This window comes from Euprymna scolopes, chromosome 12 (genome assembly GCF_053919585.1).
Source record: "Euprymna scolopes isolate OS-2025 chromosome 12, ASM5391958v1, whole genome shotgun sequence".
NCBI classification, from domain to species: Eukaryota; Metazoa; Mollusca; class Cephalopoda; order Sepiida; family Sepiolidae; genus Euprymna; species Euprymna scolopes.
In genome coordinates, this window is record NC_136493.1 from 64,524,088 (window position 1) to 64,548,129 (window position 24,042).

Here is a 24,042-nt window from a genome sequence, read left to right on the forward strand (position 1 = left end):
AGCCAGACAGATACTTTCACTTTTATAGATATACTAGCATGGTTGCCCGGCGTGCCCGGGTGTTTGGAGGTGTATGTTGAGCAAAAAAAAAAAAAAGCGATCAATTTTTTAAACTTTGATCCCTATTATGACCCCTTAATATTTATTGTTTTGGGCTTAACTCAAGTTATTAAGTTAGATCCATGTCCAATGAACTTATATCTAAAATTTCAAGTGCTTAGACCTAAAATTGTTGGAGGAGTTTGGTAGAGTTCTCAAAGGTCAAATCGTTGAACTTTAACCCCTTACTCGCCAAATTTCTGTCCGAAAACCGATCACATCGATTTTTCCAGATCAAATTTCGAGTCTGTAGACATAAAATTGACAGAGTTATTGCGTAGGGAAATGTACACACAGACAGACACACATATACACAGACACACAGATACACAGACACGTTCACTTTTATAGATATATAGACTAATATTTCAGCCCGGCGTTGCGCAGGTTTTTGGAGGTGTATGTTGAGCAAAAAAAAAAAAAGTGGTAGTAGGAAGGCAGGATCGAACCTGTACCGCGAAAGAGGAAAAAAATGGGGAAAAAACGTGACGTCTTTTCTGTTACGATCACAACAAACCGGAAGTTATGTAGGTTTAAATTAAGGCTAGACAATCGAAAACAGGGAATGACTTTCGAACATATGCGGCGAAAAAAGCAACCCCTCCTTGTAGAAAAGTGCCCAAAACCGATTACAAAGATTTTTTCAAATCTCACTACCCTGTATATCGAATTTCGAGTCTGTAGACTGAAAATTAACAGAGATATTGTGTAGGGAAATGTACATAGACAGACAGAGAGACAAAGACAGAGAGACAGACACTTTCACTTTTATAGATATATAGAGAGTATAGATAGATTGTCGCAAAATGTAGTAATGATTGAAAGGGTTTTAAAAAAAAAAAACTCGTGCGCCACCACCGAGAATCGAAACGAAAACATTCTGCTTACGATTTATTTTTGCCTCTGTCGTCAATGACTGGGCTATGAAGACATTTATAATGCAAGGCTAAAATTAAAACATGAACCAATACCTACTACATTATGCATTCGTAATGCCGGCATTCGACCCTCACCTGGCAAATTTCTTTCTTTTTTTTTTAATTTTCACGCTTATGCACTGATTTTTCCCGGATAAGACCCAAATATAAAGTTTCGCATGTATTCAACCACCTTATATATGAAATTTCTTGTGTAGACGAAAAACTCTATGAAGAGTTTGGGAGGCAAAATTTGTTAACCAAAAATATATACGTACTAGCATTTCAGCCCGGCGTTGCCCAGGGGTTTGGAGGTGTGTGTTGAGCAAAAAAAAAAAAAAGTGGTACTAGGAAAGCAGGCTCGAACCCATGCAGCAAAGGAGGAAAAGAACGGGGAAAAAACGTGACGTCTTTGCTGTTACTACCACCGGCAAACCGGAAGTGACGTAGGTTTAAATTAATCCTAGATATTCGAAAAGAGGGGATGACTTTCGAAAATATCCGTGAAAAAGCTATCCCTCCCTGTAGAAAAGTGCCCAGTTGAGGGTGCAGAAATTAATGTTTTTAGCCAATTTTTCGGTATTTGTTGTCTGAAGGGTCGAGCTTCAAAACGTGAAAATCCGTCGCCTCTGTTGAAAGTTTTAGGCAGACATGCAAACATACATACATATATTTATATATTAGTAGCTCAAATTTTCGACCCAAACCGATTAAAAAGCTTGCCCTATCTCTGAATACCCTTTATGTAAAATTTCAAATGTTTAGACCAGAAATTGTCTGGGTAATTTGGAAGAGACTGCAGAGGTCAATTTTTTTAAACTTTGATCCCTATTATGACCCCTTAACATTTATTGTTTTGCGCTCAAATCAATTAAGTTAGACCCATGTCCAAGGAACCTACATCTAAAATTTCAATTGTTCATACCCAAAATTGTCGGAGGAGTTTGGTAGAGTTCTTAACGGTCAAATCGTTGAACTTTGACTCCTTAAAAGCCAAATTTCTGGCCAAAAACCGATTACAAAGATTTTCCCAAATCTCAATACCCAGTATATACAAATTTCGAGTCTGTAGACTGAAAATTGACAGAGTTATTGCACAGGGAAATGTACAGACACACGCACACACGTTCACTTTTATATGTATATAGATAGATAAAGAAATAGAAAGAAATAATGCACTTCATATAATAAATTTTTACATTTTGATTTTATGAGAATTTCTGCTTCTGCTTAATTCTCAAAATAACTTTCAACTATTCTAAAAGCTTCTTTCAATAGAACTGCTTTCTCCCGCAAGTGTCTTCCAGAACAGTCTTTCCAATGAATGGTTGACAATCATTTCAATTCATAAGTTGTAGGTTTTAAACTGCTAGTGATTTTCTGGCACAAAACTCGGGCAACCTTCAAAGTTTTAGTGATAGAAAATAATAAAGCGCACACATGTCATATCGACGAAATGAATGACTAATCTTACTCACGACTCATTGCAAGTTTGTTTCAATTAATGATCTTGTTGTACGTCCCAGAACGAATGGGAAAACATGTTCCAATGACAAACTATCATACCAGCTGAACCTAGTGGCAAATTTAATTAACTATTTATATTCCTATGATCTTATCTATTTGCATGAAACTTATTAGTTTTATCCTATTAAGTTGAGAAGAAACTTCTTGTGGAATTTTTAATTTTGATGTCAAATGGTGTATTTTCAAATAACTTTTCGTTATAATACCTTTACTTTATATATCATTTTAAAGAGCATCTTCCTCTATCGAATCGTTTCAATTACAATCGTTTTAAAACAATTATGTCTTCTTTTCAGAACGTTGAATACAAGACGGAAGAAAAGCAATTTACACAATTTTCTTATTTAAATTCAAGCTAGGCCGAAAAGCTGTTGAAACAGCTCGCGATAACAACGAAGCGTTTGGCCCAAGAATGCATAGCACAATGGTTGTTTAAAAAATTCTATGGCAGCGGCGAGAATCTTGAAGATGCTGAGCATAGTGGTCGGTCATCAAATCAATCAATCAAGCGCCTTAGTTTAGTCAATCCACAAATTATTGTTCAAGAACTTGTTTCTGAATTAGATGTAATGTATACGTTGCATCTAATTCAGAAACAAGTTCTTGAACAATTGTGCGTGAATTGACTTAGACTAAGGCTCTTAATTAATCGTTGTCAACATCTAATGGCCGACCACTATGCTCAGCATCTTCAAGACTTGATAAAACAACTTGATAAATGGGTGCAAATTGAACGAAAATCAAAAGAATCACTTTGATGAATTGTCATCTTCCCTTCTTTTACACAACAAGAACAACCTGTTTCTTGAACGGGTTGTGACTGGCGATAAAAGGTGGGTTTTTTACAACAGTCAGCGATGCTCAGCTCAGTATTTAAACGCCGATGATGCTCCACGACACTTCGTGAAGCCAGAGTTGAACCATGCTGACTGTTTTGTGGCCTTCGACCAGTCTTATTACATTTTCTTGAATGCAGGCGAAACCATTACAGCAGATGAAGAAGTACTCTCAACAAATGGATGAAATGCATCAACAACTTCGACAACAACACCCAGCATTAGTCAACAGAAAAGGCCCAATTCTCCTCCACGATAATGCCAGACCACACATTGATAACCCGACTCTGCAGAAGTTAAACGAATTGGACGATGAAACTCTGCCTCATCCGCCATACTATCCATACTTCTCATATACCGACTACTACATTTTCAAGCATATCAACAACTTTCTGTGTGAGTACTACTTAAAAAACCCAAGCGATATCAAAAATACCTTCAGCAACTACACCAGATCCAAGATTTTTACATTACTGGAATAATACACTTGTTTTGCATTGGCAAACGTCTGTTGATTCTGCTGGTGCTTATTGCGATCAATAATTTTTGTTTTAGCCGAGATATGTTCATCTGAATTTAAAAGTTAAAAACTGCAAGAACTTTCTTGTCAATCTGATACGTCATGGCACCTTTGGTAAATGTCCTTAAATATCATGTACCATGAGTTATTCCAAACATTCTGAGTGAAATAGTGTATGATGAAAAGCTATCAAATGACCTGGAGAGGGATAGATGCTGCCAGACATGCCACGTAATGAATATGCGGTCACATAGAGGCTTTTTTATCAAAATGTCATCATAATCTGAAATAGTTCAATTTGCAAAATAGATAAACCTTTAGTCATTCACTAAGCAAGATTTAATACTAGCTTGAAAACATTCAATGCTAATGGAACCAATTTTATAATTGGGAAACAATCTTGGTTATTAGTATTAATTCTGTTATGAAATATTTCTTGGCTGGAAAGCAAAAGAAAATATCAATGCAATAAGAGTGTTTATTATTTTTTTCAGATTTTTTATGGTAAAACTTCTACAGAAAAGGCCAATCTGGAAGTGCATCAAAAGACAGTGCATGGGGTTTGTAAAAATCTGAATTCATCATAATGAAATAATGAATAGTCTAAAATATAGCCACCAGTTTGTTGCATTATTTACAAATTTAGTTTTATTGTTTTATCATGTGTTATTAGTAAAAAGCAATGTCAATGCAAAACTAAGAGAGAAAAATATTCTATTTCATCAAGTTTAGTAATATGTGGGTTGAGAATTTAGTTGCTGATGCACATGTTGTCCATTAATGTTTGGCATGTTTTAATTGACGATACTGACACATGTCAGAAAATATAAAATGATTGAAAAGCCGTGAAGGACAAAGACATTTCATTTATTAATAGTTTGTCTATGACAAACTATAACAACAAAAAATGACAAGTTAGATTAAACATACAAAATATAGTGTTCTCACACAACAGAAGGACGTACATTCTATTCCTTTAAAAAATTAAACATAAGATGTGTGAACTATGAAGCCAAGACTTTCACATGATTCCCTTTCTGCTAGAGGTTGGTCTCAGCCTTTCTTCCCTGATGGGCAGCTGAAAAGCAAAAGAGGATGAAATCTTGTCTTGTTTTCTAACCACATAGAGGATCTATCACAAAATACTTTGTTCTGAAAAGTAATTTCTCTTTAAAGGATATAATTCTGGTGCCAGCAGAGGGAAACACATTCAATGTCGACATACGATTGCAAACACTACTTATATATCAATAATGTAATTATTATGGTTATTATCACTCATTTCAGAGATAACTACAGACATAATGGTAAACACCTAATGCGATGTTCTCGCATTAGGTGTCTACCATTATTTAGTTAGCTAAAATAATAATGGAATGGAACTAAGACAAAATCTAAGAAAACTTGCTGTCACTCAAACTTCAAAACAATTACAGCCATAGGACGCTTAGTCATCATATAAGATTTTACTATGTATACAAGCAGAACAATCAGACATATTGAGCATAGTGATGAATGAGCTAAAAACGAAAACTGCTTTCTTATAGGCAATGACATTCTCTGCAAGATTACAACATAGTTTTGGATTTTTAAAAATATATTACAATAGAAAAATCTTAATAAAATAAAAATAGCAAGAATATGGCACATAAAAATAATTCTGATGGTAGTTGGAACACTGAGTTTAATCATGGCGAATTCAAATAATCTAATGAAAATATCATTCTATTCTTTAAAAGTTTGAAAGAAGACAAAGAAATAAATTAATGGATTTCTAGAATTGTAATTATTTTTTGTTCTAAGAAGTTTTTTTTTTATTTTGAGACAATTGGTTCTGGATAAACTTCAAAACAAGATAATTTTTAAAAAGGTAAGAACTCTAAAACATTTAAGGAATCAAGTGAAATCAAACAAATGACGATACAATTGTCATCACTAGTTTTATTATGAACTAAGAGATAACCAGCATTGCCCAGTAATCAATAAGGATATCTGTGTATTCCTGCGCCTAGCTCCGAACCTTATGTTACCATTTTTATCATTATGTTCTAGAATTTTCAATTTTTTCTTTTCTTTTTCATTTACGTCTTTTATTTATATCATCCTTTTCACTGCTGCTATTACTACTACTCACCTTCCTCTATCCCAGCTTTCCCACCATCTAATTCACCCATCATCTGACCATCTAAAACATTAAACATGCAAACAAGAAAGCCAAAAAGCATGACAGTTTTAATATTATGTAGATGTGCCTTTTTATTGCAGAATTCATTTCTAATATTTTCCTTTCATGTATGTTTAAAAACGAAAGAAATTTCTTTTTGCAGGATCGACATAGTCTGACACTAAAAGACTTACTACCTGGAACACAATACTTAGTACAAGTAAGTGAAATTGAATTGTTTCTTGTTATTATTTTGCACGGTTACAAAGATAAAGATAGATCAAATACAAAAGCTCAAAACATACACATTTTTGATTGACTAAATGAAAAAGACTAAAATAAAAACTAAATTTCTATTACGAGGATTGGTTATTTGTAGTCTGATGAATAATAATACATAATTTTCTATTATGGTGTGAAATAATTAATGCCACCATTTAGAAAAAAATTGGAAAATAAGTAGGTTATAAACTAATTTGATTTAAAAAAAAAACATTGTGTATGTTCACATTTTATATTAATTAATTAAATAATAAATTACAGTGATTTTCTGCTCTAACATTTTTTTTTGCAAGTTTTTATTGCTTATTTTATGACTCAAGTTTCTGAAATAATATAATGAATCAATGAAAGTCATAATTTCGCTAAGTTACTCTTTTTTTATTGGGCAAAAGTGCCTTTTTTATTGACAAAGATTATTCTTTCTTATTTCGGTAATGATATGGCGATTGTCAATCTCACAAAAATGTCTGTAAAAGGTTTTTTAACTACAACTAAATCAATTTGCACCAAAATGCACTGAACACAACAAGTGAATTAACATCATAAGCTGGCTTGTAAATCATACTTATGCCTTGTTTTCTTATGTTTTTTTGTTTTTGTTTTTCCCGTTTGAATAGGGCGTGGGTATCCCTAGTGTGATTTTGGATATGCCCTCCGGGTGTGTCACTCATTCAGAAAGCAGATGTTCACTCCCCCATCTACTTGTATTATAATAATGAACATTATTATTATTATTATTATTATTATTATTATTATTATTATTATTATTAGCAGGACCTGTGTGCTGGCGTTGCCCGGTGGAAGTATGCCCCCCACCCCACCTGTAAAAAAAAACATTTAAACTACAGTTGTTGTTGCCGACTCAGTAAAATAGCAGGCACTGGCATCCGTAGCCGAAATGAATGTACCGTGTCGAAGTAACAACGTCCGTATCTATAAATCCATTCTTAACCTGGGGATTTGATTATGTGATATGATTATTCTGTGCTTTCACCTGACGTGTCAATCTCTGTCCTACTTTTGTAGGACAGAGTGGTCTATTAGATAGCAGTTGTTACCGTCTGCCTGTAATGTATGATGAAAATAAAAGAATGAACTACTATTAATTATAACCTAGTGCATTTATTCCGGATGGAACATTATGTCACAAGGAAAAGAAGCAACCAAAAAATACTGTGGCAAACCTGAACAATGATTCCCGTAGCCTTTAAATTTTTCCTTTTGATTTCGTCATAATCTTTTCCTGTGATTATCATCGAGTACAGACTTAATTTTCAGATTAAAAAGAAATTTAAGGTAGTATTTTGAATGACTGTAATAGCCGGGGATCAATTTGTAATGATAACATGTAATAATAAATGGAACACACTTTTTTTGCCACGTCAGTTGTTAATGCTGCCCCTAGCCGTTAAATGGTTCCTTTTCTGTAGCTAAAGCGAATACAATTTGTTTCAAGGTGTACTGCTAATGTGAAAGCTAAAGCGAATACAATTTGTTCCAAGGTGTACTGCTAATGTGAAAGCTAAAGCGAATACAATTTGTTCCAAGGTGTACTGCTAATGTGAAAGCTAAAGCGAATACAATTTGTTTCAAGGTGTACTGCTAATGTGAAAGCTAAAGCGAATACAATTTGTTCCAAGGTGTACTGCTAATGTGAAAGCTAAAGCGAATACAATTTGTTCCAAGGTGTACTGCTAATGTGAAAGCTAAAGCGAATACAATTTGTTCCAAGGTGTACTGCTAATGTGAAAGCTAAAGCGAATACAATTTGTTCCAAGGTGTACTGCTAATGTGAAAGCTAAAGCGAATACAATTTGTTCCAAGGTGTACTGCTAATGTGAAAGCTAAAGCGAATACAATTTGTTCCAAGGTGTACTGCTAATGTGAAAGCTAAAGCGAATACAATTTGTTCCAAGGTGTACTGCTAATGTGAAAGCTAAAGCGAATACAATTTGTTCCAAGGTGTACTGCTAATGTGAAAGCTAAAGCGAATACAATTTGTTCCAAGGTGTACTGCTAATGTGAAAGCTAAAGCGAATACAATTTGTTCCAAGGTGTACTGCTAATGTGAAAGCTAAAGCGAATACAATTTGTTCCAAGGTGTACTGCTAATGTGAAAGCTAAAGCGAATACAATTTGTTCCAAGGTGTACTGCTAATGTGAAAGCTAAAGCGAATACAATTTGTTCCAAGGTGTACTGCTAATGTGAAAGCTAAAGCGAATACAATTTGTTCCAAGGTGTACTGCTAATGTGAAAGCTAAAGCGAATACAATTTGTTCCAAGGTGTACTGCTAATGTGAAAGCTAAAGCGAATACAATTTGTTCCAAGGTGTACTGCTAATGTGAAAGCTAAAGCGAATACAATTTGTTCCAAGGTGTACTGCTAATGTGAAAGCTAAAGCGAATACAATTTGTTCCAAGGTGTACTGCTAATGTGAAAGCTAAAGCGAATACAATTTGTTCCAAGGTGTACTGCTAATGTGAAAGCTAAAGCGAATACAATTTGTTCCAAGGTGTACTGCTAATGTGAAAGCTAAAGCGAATACAATTTGTTCCAAGGTGTACTGCTAATGTGAAAGCTAAAGCGAATACAATTTGTTCCAAGGTGTACTGCTAATGTGAAAGCTAAAGCGAATACAATTTGTTCCAAGGTGTACTGCTAATGTGAAAGCTAAAGCGAATACAATTTGTTCCAAGGTGTACTGCTAATGTGAAAGCTAAAGCGAATACAATTTGTTCCAAGGTGTACTGCTAATGTGAAAGCTAAAGCGAATACAATTTGTTCCAAGGTGTACTGCTAATGTGAAAGCTAAAGCGAATACAATTTGTTCCAAGGTGTACTGCTAATGTGAAAGCTAAAGCGAATACAATTTGTTCCAAGGTGTACTGCTAATGTGAAAGCTAAAGCGAATACAATTTGTTCCAAGGTGTACTGCTAATGTGAAAGCTAAAGCGAATACAATTTGTTCCAAGGTGTACTGCTAATGTGAAAGCTAAAGCGAATACAATTTGTTCCAAGGTGTACTGCTAATGTGAAAGCTAAAGCGAATACAATTTGTTCCAAGGTGTACTGCTAATGTGAAAGCTAAAGCGAATACAATTTGTTCCAAGGTGTACTGCTAATGTGAAAGCTAAAGCGAATACAATTTGTTCCAAGGTGTACTGCTAATGTGAAAGCTAAAGCGAATACAATTTGTTCCAAGGTGTACTGCTAATGTGAAAGCTAAAGCGAATACAATTTGTTCCAAGGTGTACTGCTAATGTGAAAGCTAAAGCGAATACAATTTGTTCCAAGGTGTACTGCTAATGTGAAAGCTAAAGCGAATACAATTTCGTAAATATATATAAATATTTATGTATTTTGCGCGTCAGTATTGTTATGTTTTGTATATTTGTGTAGATTCGTGGTGTTTTAAATCGACGCATTTCATATATATTTATATATTGTAGAGTTTAGCTTCCCAATAATTACGTCTTTTTTATTACGATTTTTATTACGTCTTTTTATTAAGATTTTTGTTTACGATTTTTTATTAAGTCTTTTTTATTAGGATTTTTTATTACGATATTTTTTTACGATTTTTTATTACGATTTTTAATATGATCTTTTGTTACGATTTTTTGTTACGATTTTTTGTTACGATTTTTTGTTACGATTTTTTCTTATGATTTTTTATTACGATTTTTTATTACGATTTTTTTATTACTATTTTTTATTACGATTTTTTATTACGATTTTTTTATTACGATTTTTCATTACGATTTTTTTACGAATTTTTATTACGATTTTTTATTACGATTTCTATTACGATTTTTTATTACGATTTTTTATTACGATTTTTTATTACGATTTTATATTACGATTTTTTATTACGATTTTTTATTACGATTTTTTATTACGATTTTATATTACGATTTTTTTACGATTTTATATTACGATTTTTTTACGATTTTATATTACGATTTTTTATTACGATTTTTTATTACGATTTTTTATTACGATTTTTTATTACGATTTTTTATTACGATTTTATATTACGATTTTTTATTACGATTTTTTATTACGATTTTTTATTACGATTTTATATTACGATTTTTTTACGATTTTATATTACGATTTTTTTACGATTTTATATTACGATTTTTTATTACGATTTTTTATTACGATTTTATATTACGATTTTTTTACGATTTTATATTACGATTTTTTATTACGATTTTTTATTACGATTTTTAATACGATTTTTTAATACGATTTTTTAATACGATTTTATATTACGATATTTTTTTACGATTTTTTTACAATTTTTTATTACGATTTTTTTTACGATTTTTTTTACGATTTTTTATTACAATTTTTTTAGGATTTTTCATTACAATTTTTTTTACGATTTGTGCAAAAAACTTACAGAATTTTATTGAAAGAGTTATGTTGCGGAAAAAAATTTGTTGGCAAAAAAACTTCGTTTTATTTCATCCAATAAACTTCCGTATTTTTTACAAATTAATTTTAAATGCGAATATTTGGGAGCTAACCTCTTCAATTTATTCCAGAGTTAACATATTTTCGATATAGCATTAATAAAGGTAATGTTCAAGGTTCAAAACATGTTAAATTGGTTGTTTCTCATCGCCTTCCACATTCACTTTGATTTGATGAAATTTATAGGTTTTCGGGTAATCTGTAAATGATTAACATGTAAAATTGTCACTGAAAAATAGTCTTGTCATAAGCCAAACAACGCACGCATGTATGTTGTTTGGCCACCGGTAAGCATAACGTTATTACATAAAAGCTATTTGTTGGCGACAATTTTAATGCAATATTCATTATCATAACACGTATAAATGTTGTCAAATCGCATGGAAAAGATAAAATGATTAATAAATAAACTTCCGTTTTTTTGTTGTTTTTGTTTGTCTTTTACGAGAAATCTTAATATAAAAGACCCAACTATTTGGGAGCTAAATTCTTCGATATATAAATACATATGAAATGTGTTGGTTTGAAACATCACCAATCTACACGTAGTATGTTTAATGGTAAAAAAACTCGATTACAAGGGTTGTGTAATTTTGTTGTTCTTTTGACGAAGGAGATTCTTATAGTGGATAGCGTGTTTAAACCTTTGTAATTGAAAGCAAGTAAATGGGTTATTTAACGTTTGTTTAATGATTTTCTCTCTCTTGTATTTTTCCATCTTACATGATTGAAATGACCTATGCATTATATGAACTCGATGCCGGGCGAAATAGTATCTCTTAGTGACGCCATATTTCAATAAGTAAGTATTTGTTTTTAAAGCAGAGAACCGGATTTCAGAATATGAGAATTTTCAGAAGTCAACGAATCGGAATAGACGGATTTTGATAAAGGAGCCTTTATTATTATTTATGAATCGGAAATTGGAAGATTATGTTTGATCTATGTATGTATGAGCTAGTTACATTTGGTGTAATCACAGAACCTGTGGAACGTATAGAATCTGTCCCGTTGAAAACTGGTAGCAGTAGTAGGAATAAATATTAAGAAAGAAAAATAAGGATTTCTTTTTGTGATGGTGTTGCTCGTAGAATGTAATGTACTATTTTATTATCACGACTGAATGTGTCTAAAATGGTGTTCGAAAGCTACATAACATAGTATCTATTAGCCTAATGTGTAAATTATTGACTTTGTATGGGGAATCTGTTGTTACAAACCTACAATACTTCGGTTCAGAGGAGAATTTCTGCTGTCATTATATCGAGATTATTATTATTATTATTATTATTATTATTATTATTATTATTATTATTATTATTATTATTTCAAAATAAATGTGAAGGCGATAAAGCTTTGGGACTAATTGATTTATACATTTATAGATATCAAGTTATTATTTATTTACATTTACTAGCAGGACCCGTTAACTGGCGTTGCCTGGTGATAGTATGCATCCCTCACCTACATAAAAATTTCAAACACTGCTGTTATTTTTGTTGTTGGGCAAATATTAAATTACTAAGGTCTGTTCTTCCAAAATAGCCTAATCAGTTTTTTTTTTTAGTTTTTTAATAAGTGTAATAATAATATGTACCTCAAACGCTCGCCACAGCTTTAAGCCCCCCCCCCCGTATGTAACATTAAGTAACTGTAATTTATTATTATCATCCTAACTTTTTAAAAAGAAGAAGGTTTAAATAAACTACTAATAATTTTTACAAATTTTTTTACAGCATACAAAAATAATGTAAATGCGACACAAAAATTGTTCTTATGTAATGATGTTTGTGAAGCCATATTTAAGAAATCTAGAAAAATATCAAATAATCGCCATATTATCCTGTAATTATTCATATATATTCATTATTAAATAAACTTGTTTAGTAACTAATCTGTGCTTCAGCCTTTTCACATGCATATGATGGCAAATGGTATCGCGATCTGCCATCATATGCATCTTCTACATTTGTTATGCATTTTTGGTACCGCGCTATTTGTAAAAATGTTTTCAGGTTAAATTTAAGTTTCATGCTACTTTTGATAAAACACCCTCCTCTCTCAAAGGTTAAAATGGCTTTTTAAAATAAAAAAATAGTAATTCAGCACGTTACCAAAAATACATGTACCCAAAATTGTACTTTGCATTGTTCAACGCTTTTAATAATAATAAAAAAAAGAAACATGTACCCATTGTCAAACTTCGGTATTTCTGCAGTGTAAAGTCGTTTTTTACCTGATTCTCGGTGGGGAAAGAAGAAACAAAGTAAAGGAAAGATTTAAAAAGGAAAAATAAAAGGAAGGGCAGAGTAGCATTATGGCAACATATAATAAAAAAAACAAAAAAAACAACCTCCCCATGTTAAGAACGGCTATCGGAATAAACACCCCCAACCTCAAAAGACGGTCTTAACACAGGGGGTTGGGGTGTTTATTTCGAAAGCCGTTCTTAACATGGGGAGGTTGAGTGTGTTTATACTACGCTTGGGCAGGTTGTAAGAAAAATACACAAATAACTTTGCATACACAAACAAAACCAAAAAAATCACAGCGTCACATGTTCAATAATAACGTGGTTAAATTATACTCATGTAAAGTTAGTGCAACATTTTTAATTAAAAAAAAGCGTGTGTCCGTAATAATAATTTAGTAAAAGCGAATTACTATATCGTTATATCTCTTACGAAAATAAAATATAATTATGAATTCTATTTTCATGAGTGTCTGTCACTGTAACTTAAGCAAATAAATTACGAACTGTAAAAAATAAATAAATAAATCAAAAAGGAAACTCCGAAAAATAAGTAATGAGACATTTTTTTTTCGGACGGAAGGTGTTTGTAAAAAAGACAGTTATTTTCTACCAAAGTATAAATTTATAATAACGCCGTATTTGCTGGCATGTCAGCATGTCAAGAAATATCTCACGCGCCAAATTTCATTCCGTCATAAAAACAACTTTCTAAAGAAGAAAAAAAGCAACTTCTTTTCACATTTTTATCTAGCAAAGAATCAATAAAATATATATGAAAATCACGTTTATTATTTTTTAATTCCAACAACGGAGCTGAAGTCGATGTTTTCGAATGAAGTGTAACTTCATCCCCGTCGCATAAGATATATATTAATCTATTTCAAACAATTCAAGGAAGACGGCTAAATGCGCATGAGTGTTCGCTGAATCGGATGTTTTCAAAAACGAAAATAAGAAAACATGGTATAAACAATGAACCCCCTTCCCCACCAGAAAGAAACGAAAAATGGTTGTGAAGTTAGTTATAACGCCTGATTGTACCCAAATAATGCTGTAAAACGGCTTATTTCTGTCTGTCTCTCTCCCACTATCTGTATCTCTCTATCTCTAACTTTCCCTCCCTTCAAGTGACTATAAGTAGAAGTATTTTCACGTAGGTAGTCATGAAGTATCGTCAATGATTTATGTTTTGTGACCGTAATATTTTCACAAATAATAGTAAAAGTTCATAGTTTTTAAGCGAATAATTCCGCCAATAATAAATAAAACGTAAGACTAATGTGTATGTACCGAAAATGGCGGCGTGTTTATAGTTGATAACTGTTCCTTTATGTGATGGAACAACCGAATGCCGGAATTGTAGAAAGAATACTAGTTTTGCAATCAGCTGCACCGGCTATTTCAAAGGGAGAAATCATTATTTGTATCGGATGTAAGGGGTAAGAAAATGCATATATGTTGGAAATCTGTAGACAGTTAATGACGGTTAACACCCAGTAAAAGAGACAAAAAAGTATTTTAAAAAAACACCGTGTATAATGATGTCGTAAGAGTAGACGGTAAAGTGAGGGTGAAATTTTAGCCACTTCCTCTTTAGTTTAGGACAATGATGGTCATGGCGTTCCTCGAACTAAATGTAATTTTTTAATATAACGAAATAATGTGTATGCAATTGCGGTCTATAGTTAGATAACGTAATGGCTAATGACGTCAAAATAGTAATTTTTATATGCCATCTGTTGTTAATTTAAGATAGTTTCTTCCAGAGGGGGAAACATTTGCCTCTTTTATTACATACAAGAAGATAAACACATTTATTTTTTTTTCTTTTGTATCTCTTAAACTTAATTTGTCCGTTTTCAAATCTTCAAATAATCCCTCTCTCTCTCTCACTCTCTCTCTCTCTCTCTCTCTTTCTCATGTAGGTGCAAGCAATAATACAAGTTGGAAAAAAACGCTACAGAAGTCCTAAAGAATCTATGCATATGGTCACAGATCGTAAGTATATAATTATAATGGGGAATGTTTGAATGCACACTAAAGGGCTGCAAGTTGTCACCTGTTACTTCATTCAACACTACAAAACTTAGCTTTATGAATAAAAAAGTATTAGTTCTGTTATACATATAGCATGTATTATAAGGTGGGAAAAACAATAACATGCTTTAACCAACTATGACTATTTGGTGAACCGGGGTTTCATCAATATGGCCATTCTGGGTCTGGAGTAGAAACAAGCTTATTGTGTCAGATCGACTCTTCATTTAGTAAATGAAGACTTTGCTTACTCAATGAAATCCCGGTATACATGTAATGTATGGTTTTTAGATAAAATACTTACTTAAATATTTTATTTAAAAATTTGAATGGGAAAGGAATAATTAGTTTTAAACACTTCAACTAAATTAACTTGGATGAATGTAGAAAAAACTAAGGAATAGTATTAAGATATCCTATAATTAAAAAATAAAAATATCTTTAAAAACACCATTAGATATTGTAAATATGTTGCGCAAATTAAAAAAGCAATAAAAATGTCATTGGATAAATAATGAATATTTACATCAATCTCTTATCAGCTTCAGAGCATCCTCTGTTGCTAAATGTACCCTAAGTGATTGATAATGTCAGGCCAGTGTGGGACAAATGGTGTTTCTCATGATCCTTGCTGTAGCGCAAATGATGGCGTGGACGTTGTGTCTGAGAAATGACCAAGGAGTTCAATCTTTTCTTGATCAGGATCTCATTGCTCTCTTCAAGCACCAACTGAAGGTCAAGATTAGATGCGATTAAATGTGAATACAAGTAGTGAGCTTTGTCTACAAAAAATAGTCACGTATGAGTGTATGTTTCTGGTCCTATTGAAACCCAGCCTTTTGCATAACTGAGTGAATGAATTACTCCAATCCCTAGTAATACAAATCCTCCAGGATGCTCACTCACCACGTTCATTATTTATTTATTTTTTTTTGCCTTCTGCCTTTTCCTTGCACTTATCTTAGAACACCATCCATTTCCCAAACTCCATTCCTATCTATTTTCTCCTACTTAATTTGCATGTATTTTTTCAATTTCCATATGAATTCGTTAGTCTAAAGCTAATTAAATATTTATCCAAGCTTTTATTTTTGACTTTGTTCTTCTTTTTCTTGTTCTAAAATTAAAGCAGTTGATGCCCTTCATATTCGGAGTCAACACAATATAAAAGTTCAGAATTTGACAGTCGGGACGCCCTACTTCCATAAAGGCAACTTAAAAGCACAAGTATACTGGAATATCGGTAATATTTTCAAGTTCTTTTGGTATTGTTGTAAGAACAATATTTGCTTACCAATCTTGTTTGTAAATAAAGATTTATTTATAAATATTGCAAAAGAGTATAAGTTCAAATAAGTATTCATCATTATTTTTTAATTTATATATTAATAAAATTGCGGAACCACTTTTCCTGTATCTGTATTTCTTTCATTTTATTTAGCACTATCAAGGATACCTGGCATTGCCCGGGTATTGGGCATTTTTCATGGAGTAACATATACCACACGACAGTAACAAAAGACAAAGAAATTATTTCTTTCAGAACATGCTGCTCTATCTAGGCTTCTTTGCTAGCACTTTGATAATTTCAAGTAGTCCCCCACTTTCAACAATAATTTGATGAAGAATGACGTCATAACCGGAAGTAACTGCCCTCTTACATCCCCCTATTCGAATTAAAAGGAGGAGATGAAGTCTGAGAGTATTGTCTAACTAAAATAGTCGCCAATCCATGTGATGATAATCTCAAGTCGCCCCTCTCTTAACACCATAATTTAAAGAGGAATGACGTCATCATCGGCAGTTAACCCCCAGGCTATCATCCCTTATTCGGAAAAAAAGGGAGATAATGTCTGGGAGGATTGTCTCATTAAACATTCGCCGATCCATGTGATGATAATCTATTGTTGTCCTCCACTTAATACCATAATTTGAAAAGGGATGACGTCATCAGCAAAAGTTACAACCCTCTGCGTATCAGTCCCCTATTCGAATAAACCGAATAGGATAATATCTGCAACAAAAACAGTAATACACATCGAATACTATAAATGCTAATCAGATATATAGAAACTGCAACAAAGAGACTAATACACATGAGCTACAAATCCTAACCAGATATGCAGAAATGGAAACAAAGACACTAATACACATTGAATGCTATAAATACTAATCAGATAGATATAAACTGCAACAAAAACACCAATACACATTGAATACTATAAGTGTTATCAGATATATAGAAACTGCAACAAAGGAACTAGTACACATTGAATGCTATAAATACTAATCAGATATATAGAAACTGCAACAAATAAACTAATATAAATTGAATGCTATAAATACTAATCAGATATATAGAAACTGCAACAAATAAACTAATACACATTAAATGCTATAAATACTAATCAGATATATAGAAACTGCAACAAATAAACTAATACACATTAAATGATATAAATACTAATCAGATATAAAGAAACTGCAACAAATAAACTAATACAAATTGAATGCTATAAATACTAATCAGATATATACAAACTGCAACAAATAAACTTATACAAATTGAATTCTATAAATACTAATCAGATAGATATAAACTGCAACAAATAAACTAATACAAATTGAATGCTATAAATACTAATCAGATATATACAAACTGCAACAAATAAACTTATACAAATTGAATGCTATAAATACTAATCAGATATATACAAACTGCAACAAATACACTAATACAAATTGAATGCTATAAATACTAATCAGATAGATATAAACTGCAACAAATAAACTAATACACATTGAATGATATAAATACTAATCAGATATATAGAAACTGCAACAAATAAACTAATACACATTGAATGCTATAAATACTAATCAGATATATAGAACTGAAGCAAATAAACTAATACACATTGAATGCTATAAATACTAATCAGATATATAGAACTGAAACAAATAAACTGATACACATTGAATGCTATAAATACTAATCAGATATATAGAAACTGCAACAAATAAACTAATACACATTGAATACTATGAATACTAATCAGATATATAGTGTAATGTGCATCCAGGAGATAAGCGCCCGCGTGTTTGCGTGGTGTTTGGGTGCGTAAGAGAGACGGACGAAAAGGAAAGACTTACCTCGAGACCGGCTCAGTGTCACCGACTGAAAATAGATAAAGAAAGATCAAGATGGCGGCCGCCGTCTTTTGTAAAGGATGATATCTCGCAAAGTCACACGAATTCTCGCAATATGCAAATTTAGCCGGCCTACAACGACCATAAAAGCGGGTGATGAAAAAGACGTTGGGGGAGCGACGATTGAGTTGGTCGGGGAATTGTGTTGCTGTTGCTTCTCGTGCCGTGTGAGGATATCTTACAGTTGTTGGGTCCGGTCTGAGTTACCGTTCGCATCCGTCTAGGCACCTTGCTAACCGTGCAGAACCAGTGTATACTGGTTATTGAATTGCTGCAACATTTATAACATCTTTTCCTGAACTTACCGTGTTAAAGAGAGAGCCGGGCGCCATCTTGAAATTTTCCTTATACAGTAATTTTTTTTTAAAGGACTTTCCTTACACATTTTTTCTACAAGTTATTTCGGCAATTTGGCCTCTAGGACTATGACCGAGTCGAAATTCGACTTAAAGCTCATACCCGAGTTTGACGGGTCCACGTCCATTGTCGACTGGGTTGAAAGGGTCGAGCTGACGTGCGACCTTTGTGAGGTGAAAAGGGTACACACTGTGATTCCCCTGAGATTGGCTGGGGGTGCCTTGAGTGTATATCAGCAACTCAGTGCTGCCGAAAAGGGAGATGTCACCGCAATTAAAGCTGCGCTGTACAAGGCATTCGCCATGGATCCTTGTACGGCCTATGAAAAATTTGCTTCCCGAAAACTTCTACCGGAGGAAAGCGTGGACGTTTTCTTCGTGGAGTTAAAGAAACTCGCAGTCCTGTTCGGTGGAGGGGTGTCGGAGCGGACGCTCGCGTACGCATTTGTGGCGGGCCTTCCAACTTGGGTGAAGCAGCTACTGAGAGCCTCAACCAGCGTTTCGACAACGACCACGGAACACTTGATGGAACGTGCTCGAGCCATCATTAAAGATGAGGAGGACCTGGGGGAACCAGTTGTGATGGCGACACAGACAGGCCAGATTGGCGCTCGGGAGATTCCGAATCAGAACCCTGTAAGCAATGGAAAATGTTTTCGCTGCGGCCGACGCGGACATTTTGCAAGGAATTGCACCAACAGGGGGCGTGTGCGCTGTTTTAATTGTGGCGGTTTGGGGCATCTAGCCCAAAACTGTGCGGGAAACGTATCAGGGGAGAGGACATCAGCGCCGCCCTGCTCCCCGAGCAAAATTTGAACAAGGCGCAACCAGTGACGACCGTCTACGTAAACAGGATACCCTGCTCAGCACTTCTCGACTCAGGCTGTTCGCATACTATAGTGAGCGCCAGGCTGTGTCCAAGTTGGACTAAGAGAAAGATCAAACTCACCATGATAGGAGGCGAGACCCAGACATGCTGTGGAGCTGGAACTGTCGATATCTACACAGACACCGGTGCAGCCACTAAAATCAATGTGCTCGTGACCCAAGGAAATCTTCTTTGGGTTTGACCTGTTGCTCGGATACAATGCCATCAAGGTGCTGGGGGGAGTCGCAATTCATCGGGATGGAAAGGTGCGATTCTTGGAGGCCCCAGTGTGTGCAGCGCTCCACATCGATCGGCCGGATTTTACAGTGGACTACGACTCTCACAAGAGGGCCTGGATTGCATCTTGGAAGTGGACCGAGGGAATGACACCGACTAAACTAAAGAATGGGGTTGCAGAGTACCCTATACCCAGTGAGGCCCGAGCAGAATACGAAAAGGAACTAAAGGCGTGGATCCAAGATGCCTGGTTAATCCCCTACCCTGAGGACAAGCTTGGGCCTCTCAAGGGTCTAATACCTTTGATGGCAGTAGTCCAGCATAACAAGTCGAAAGTACGGCCCGTGCTGGACTATAGGGAGCTTAACAAGCATATTGAAGCCTACACTGCCGATGCTGACGTATGCGCCAGCAAGTTGAGGGAATGGCATCAGAAAGGCACTAATGTCTCGATATTGGATTTGCGAAAAGCCTATTTACAGGTGCGAGTTGATGAGACGTTGTGGCCGTTCCAGACAGTTTGGTTCCAGGGGCAGAGGTACTGCCTTACACGCCTCGGCTTTGGCCTAAATGTGGCACCACAGATCATGAAGACTATTGTCGACACAGTATTGTCCCAAGAAAAGCCCATGAGGGACTCAACGTCAGCTTACATTGATGACGTATACGTCAATGAAGATGTACAGTCTGCGTCGTGTGTCAAAGAAAAGTTGGCTCAGTTTGGTCTGGAATGCAAGAATCCCGAATGTTTAAGGGAAGGAGCACCTGTATTGGGATTGGATGTTTATGAAGAAGATGGCACCCTACAATGGAGGCGTGGCAGTGAAATTCCAAGCATCCTCAACATCGTTACAAGGCGGACCGTTTTTTCTTGGTGTGGAAAACTTGTTGGTCACTTACCGGTCTGTAGCTGGCTCCGCGCAGCTGTTGGTGTAATTAAACGCAGAGCAAATTTAACAACCACGGGTTGGGATGACATATCCGATGATGTCCTACTAACTCTGATGATTAAAGAGACACTGGAGAGAGTGAACAAGAAGGACCCTGCCTGTGGGTGGTGGTGTGTTAACGGAGACAACGTAGGTGTGTGGGTTGATGCCAGTTCTTTGGCATTGGGAGTATCGTTGAAGCAAGGAGGAAACATGTTCGAGGATGCATGTTGGCTGCGGCCCATAACAGATTCTCAGCATATCAACCTGGCAGAGCTGGACGCTGTTGTAAAGGGGGTAAATCTGGCCCTGCAGTGGCAGTCTAAGAAGTTGACCTTGTACACAGATTCTCTCTGTGTCTACTACTGGGTGTCTGACACACTTTCAGGATGGACACGAATCCGTACCAAGGCAGCAAGCGAAATGTTAATACGGAGAAGGCTAGACACGCTAAAAAACCTGGTATCTGAGTATGGGCTATCACTGAGCGTCACTCTGGTGCCATCACATTGTAATCGTGCTGACCAACTGACCCGAGTACCTCACAAATGGTATGAAGCCGCAAAGATGGGAATGGAGATTACTGCTCGACCTTGTGCAGTTGCAATCGACCCATGTCAAATACAAAAAATTCATGCACAGAGCGGACATCCGGGTATCAAGAGGACCCTTTATTTTGTGAGGCACGTATACCCAGCAGTGACCAAGATGGATGTCAGACAGACCATCAGAAATTGTGAGGCTTGCCAGTCTATTGATCCTGCACCAGAGCGATGGCAGACGGGTTGATTGGAAGTTGAGAGTGTGTGGCAGCGGCTGGCCATGGATATTACCCATTACAGTGGCAAGCCCTTTCTAACTCTCATTGATTGTGGGCCTACGAGATTTGCGGTGTGGCGGCAGATGACCAGACAGGATTCAGCAAATGTCGTTCGCCACCTATCATCCATTTTTTTTGAGCGAGGTGTGCCGGAAGAGCTCCTGACTGACAATGATGCAGCGTTTTGTAGCCAGCAAGTCCGGCAGTTATTAGATGAGAGGGGCGTCCGACTACGGTTGCGATGTGCGCATGTGCCGTCAGGAAATGGCATTGTTGAAATAAGCCATCGCAGCATCAAGAGAATTGCTGCCAGGAAGCGATGTACTATTACGGAAGCCACATATTGGTACAACATTACGCCAAAGGATGGGACGTCCCCTTCAACCGCACATGCGAATGCTATTTACACGTACCGAGTCGGAGTGAAGGGAATCAACAATACGCAGCCAGCCGACAAGGGAACATATAGCGGCCCCCAGGAAATCGGTGCACCGACAAGTTTAAGCGAGGACAAATATCTGGAGTGATTAGCCAGCAGTCTGTTTTTGTACGACATGTGCGAGATCTTCGCCCAGCTACCGAGGTGCGTCACACAACTACAGAAGAAAGCAGTGAAGCGTCTAGCAATGAGCTGCCGATGCACGGATTCAGTGAGCCCCCTCCAGAGACTGATAGCGATACTTCATCTGATGAGGTGGAACCAGATCCAGAGCCCGAATCTGAAACAGTGAATGTACCTCTTCGCAGAAGCACACGCACTAAAAGGCCCCCCCCCCCAGTGCTCTCTATGGGATCATCAGATCAGGGGGGAGTGTAATGTGCATCCAGGAGATAAGCGCCTGCGTGTTTGCGTGGTGTGTGGGTGCGTAAGAGAGACGGACGAAAAGGAAAGACTTACCTCGAGACCGGCTCAGCGTCACCGACTGAAAATAGATAAAGAAAGATCAAGATGGCGGCCGCCGTCTTTTGTAAAGGATGATATCTCGCAAAGTCACACGAATTCTCGCAATATGCAAATTTAGCCGGCCTACAACGACCATAAAAGCGGGTGATGAAAAAGACGTTGGGGGAGCGACGATTGAGTTGGTCGGGGAATCGTGTGGCTGTTGCTTCTCGTGCCATGTGAGGATATCTTACAGTTGTTGAGTCCGGTCTGAGTAACCGTTCGCGTCCGTCTAGGCACCTTGCTAACCGTGCAGAACCGGTGTATACTGGTTATTGAATTGCTGCAACATTTATAACATCTTTTCCTGAACTTACCGTGTTAAAGAGAGAGTCGGGCGCCATCTTGAATTTTTCCTTATACATCTACAGCAGGCGCAGTAATTTTTTTTTAAAGGACTTTCCTTACACATTTTTTCTACATATAGAACTACAACAAATAATCTAATACACATTGAATGCTATAAATACTAATCAGATATATAGAAACTGCAACAAATAAACTAATACACATTGAATGCTAAAAATACGAATCAGATATATAGAAACTGCAACAAATAAACTAATACACATTGAATGCTATAAATACTCATCAGATATATAGAACTACAACAAATAATCTAATACACATTGAATGCTATAAATACTAATCAGATATATAGAAACTACAACAAATAATCTAATACACATTGAATGCTATAAATACTAATCAGATATAAAAACAGCAACAAAAGTAAAGCAAAAGTATAGAGTAACACCGCATGAAATCAAGGAAAGTGAAAAGAAATATAATTGTATGTTAACCCTCTTTCTCAAAAGGAAAGATTTTTATATCATGCATCAACGTCCACCACACCAAATAGCTGTGAAGGGTTAAGGAGAGTAAGCAACAAATTTACTAGATGAGTGCAAAGGGAAAATTTATTCTCACTCAAATTCTGGTGAATATGTAAGTTCGTAGTGAAATAGCTGTTGTGATAATGCAAATGCATTTACAAAGATTATGGGAACAAGTGCAGAGTATTGGAAATCTGGGGAGACTTGTTCCAGGAACTCCACATATTGTTGACAGAGAGAAGTCTGTGTGAAAACCCCTAGGGAATACAATAAAAATAACAACCCCAATAATAATAATGACAATTTAACCCTCATGTTTTATTATGAAATAGTAACTTCCAAATAACGTTTGATTACAATTATTTGGATTAATTGGTCTACAATTCCTATGTTGAGTCGGGAATTTGGACGGAATTTCGGACAGAAGCCTCTATTTACTTCATGGGGGTAACATGCTCTTGTTCCGTCAATCACGACTGAATAGGGGTCGTAAGTAATTCGCAATTGTATTTTTCGGTCGCCCACACTAAGGATTGAACCTTCAAGAGAATATCACTTTTTACAATTGATTTTTCCAAGTGCTAACACCACTGCACCACGGGTCCTTGCTGACAATTCTGGTACAAATTTTAGGAGCCTTAAACCTATTTTATTTCAGATGTTCAGTATAAATGAAGACGCTCTGATATCATTGTAACATTTTTGTTATAACTGCAAAAATAT

The 24,042-nt window shown here is 35.5% G+C and overlaps 1 protein-coding gene across 1 annotated transcript in view; it reads left to right on the forward strand.

Moving 5' to 3' along the window:
• The window catches only part of LOC145291304 (anosmin-1-like), a 555,266-nt gene that overhangs the window by 389,048 nt on the left and 142,176 nt on the right, over positions 1–24,042 (forward strand). The window contains exons 7-10 of the mRNA XM_080137002.1: positions 4,394–4,459; positions 6,227–6,283; positions 15,009–15,081; positions 16,250–16,363. Of these exons, the coding sequence (XP_079993128.1) occupies positions 4,394–4,459; positions 6,227–6,283; positions 15,009–15,081; positions 16,250–16,363 (310 nt within the window). The remainder of the gene's footprint in view (positions 1–4,393; positions 4,460–6,226; positions 6,284–15,008; positions 15,082–16,249; positions 16,364–24,042) is intronic.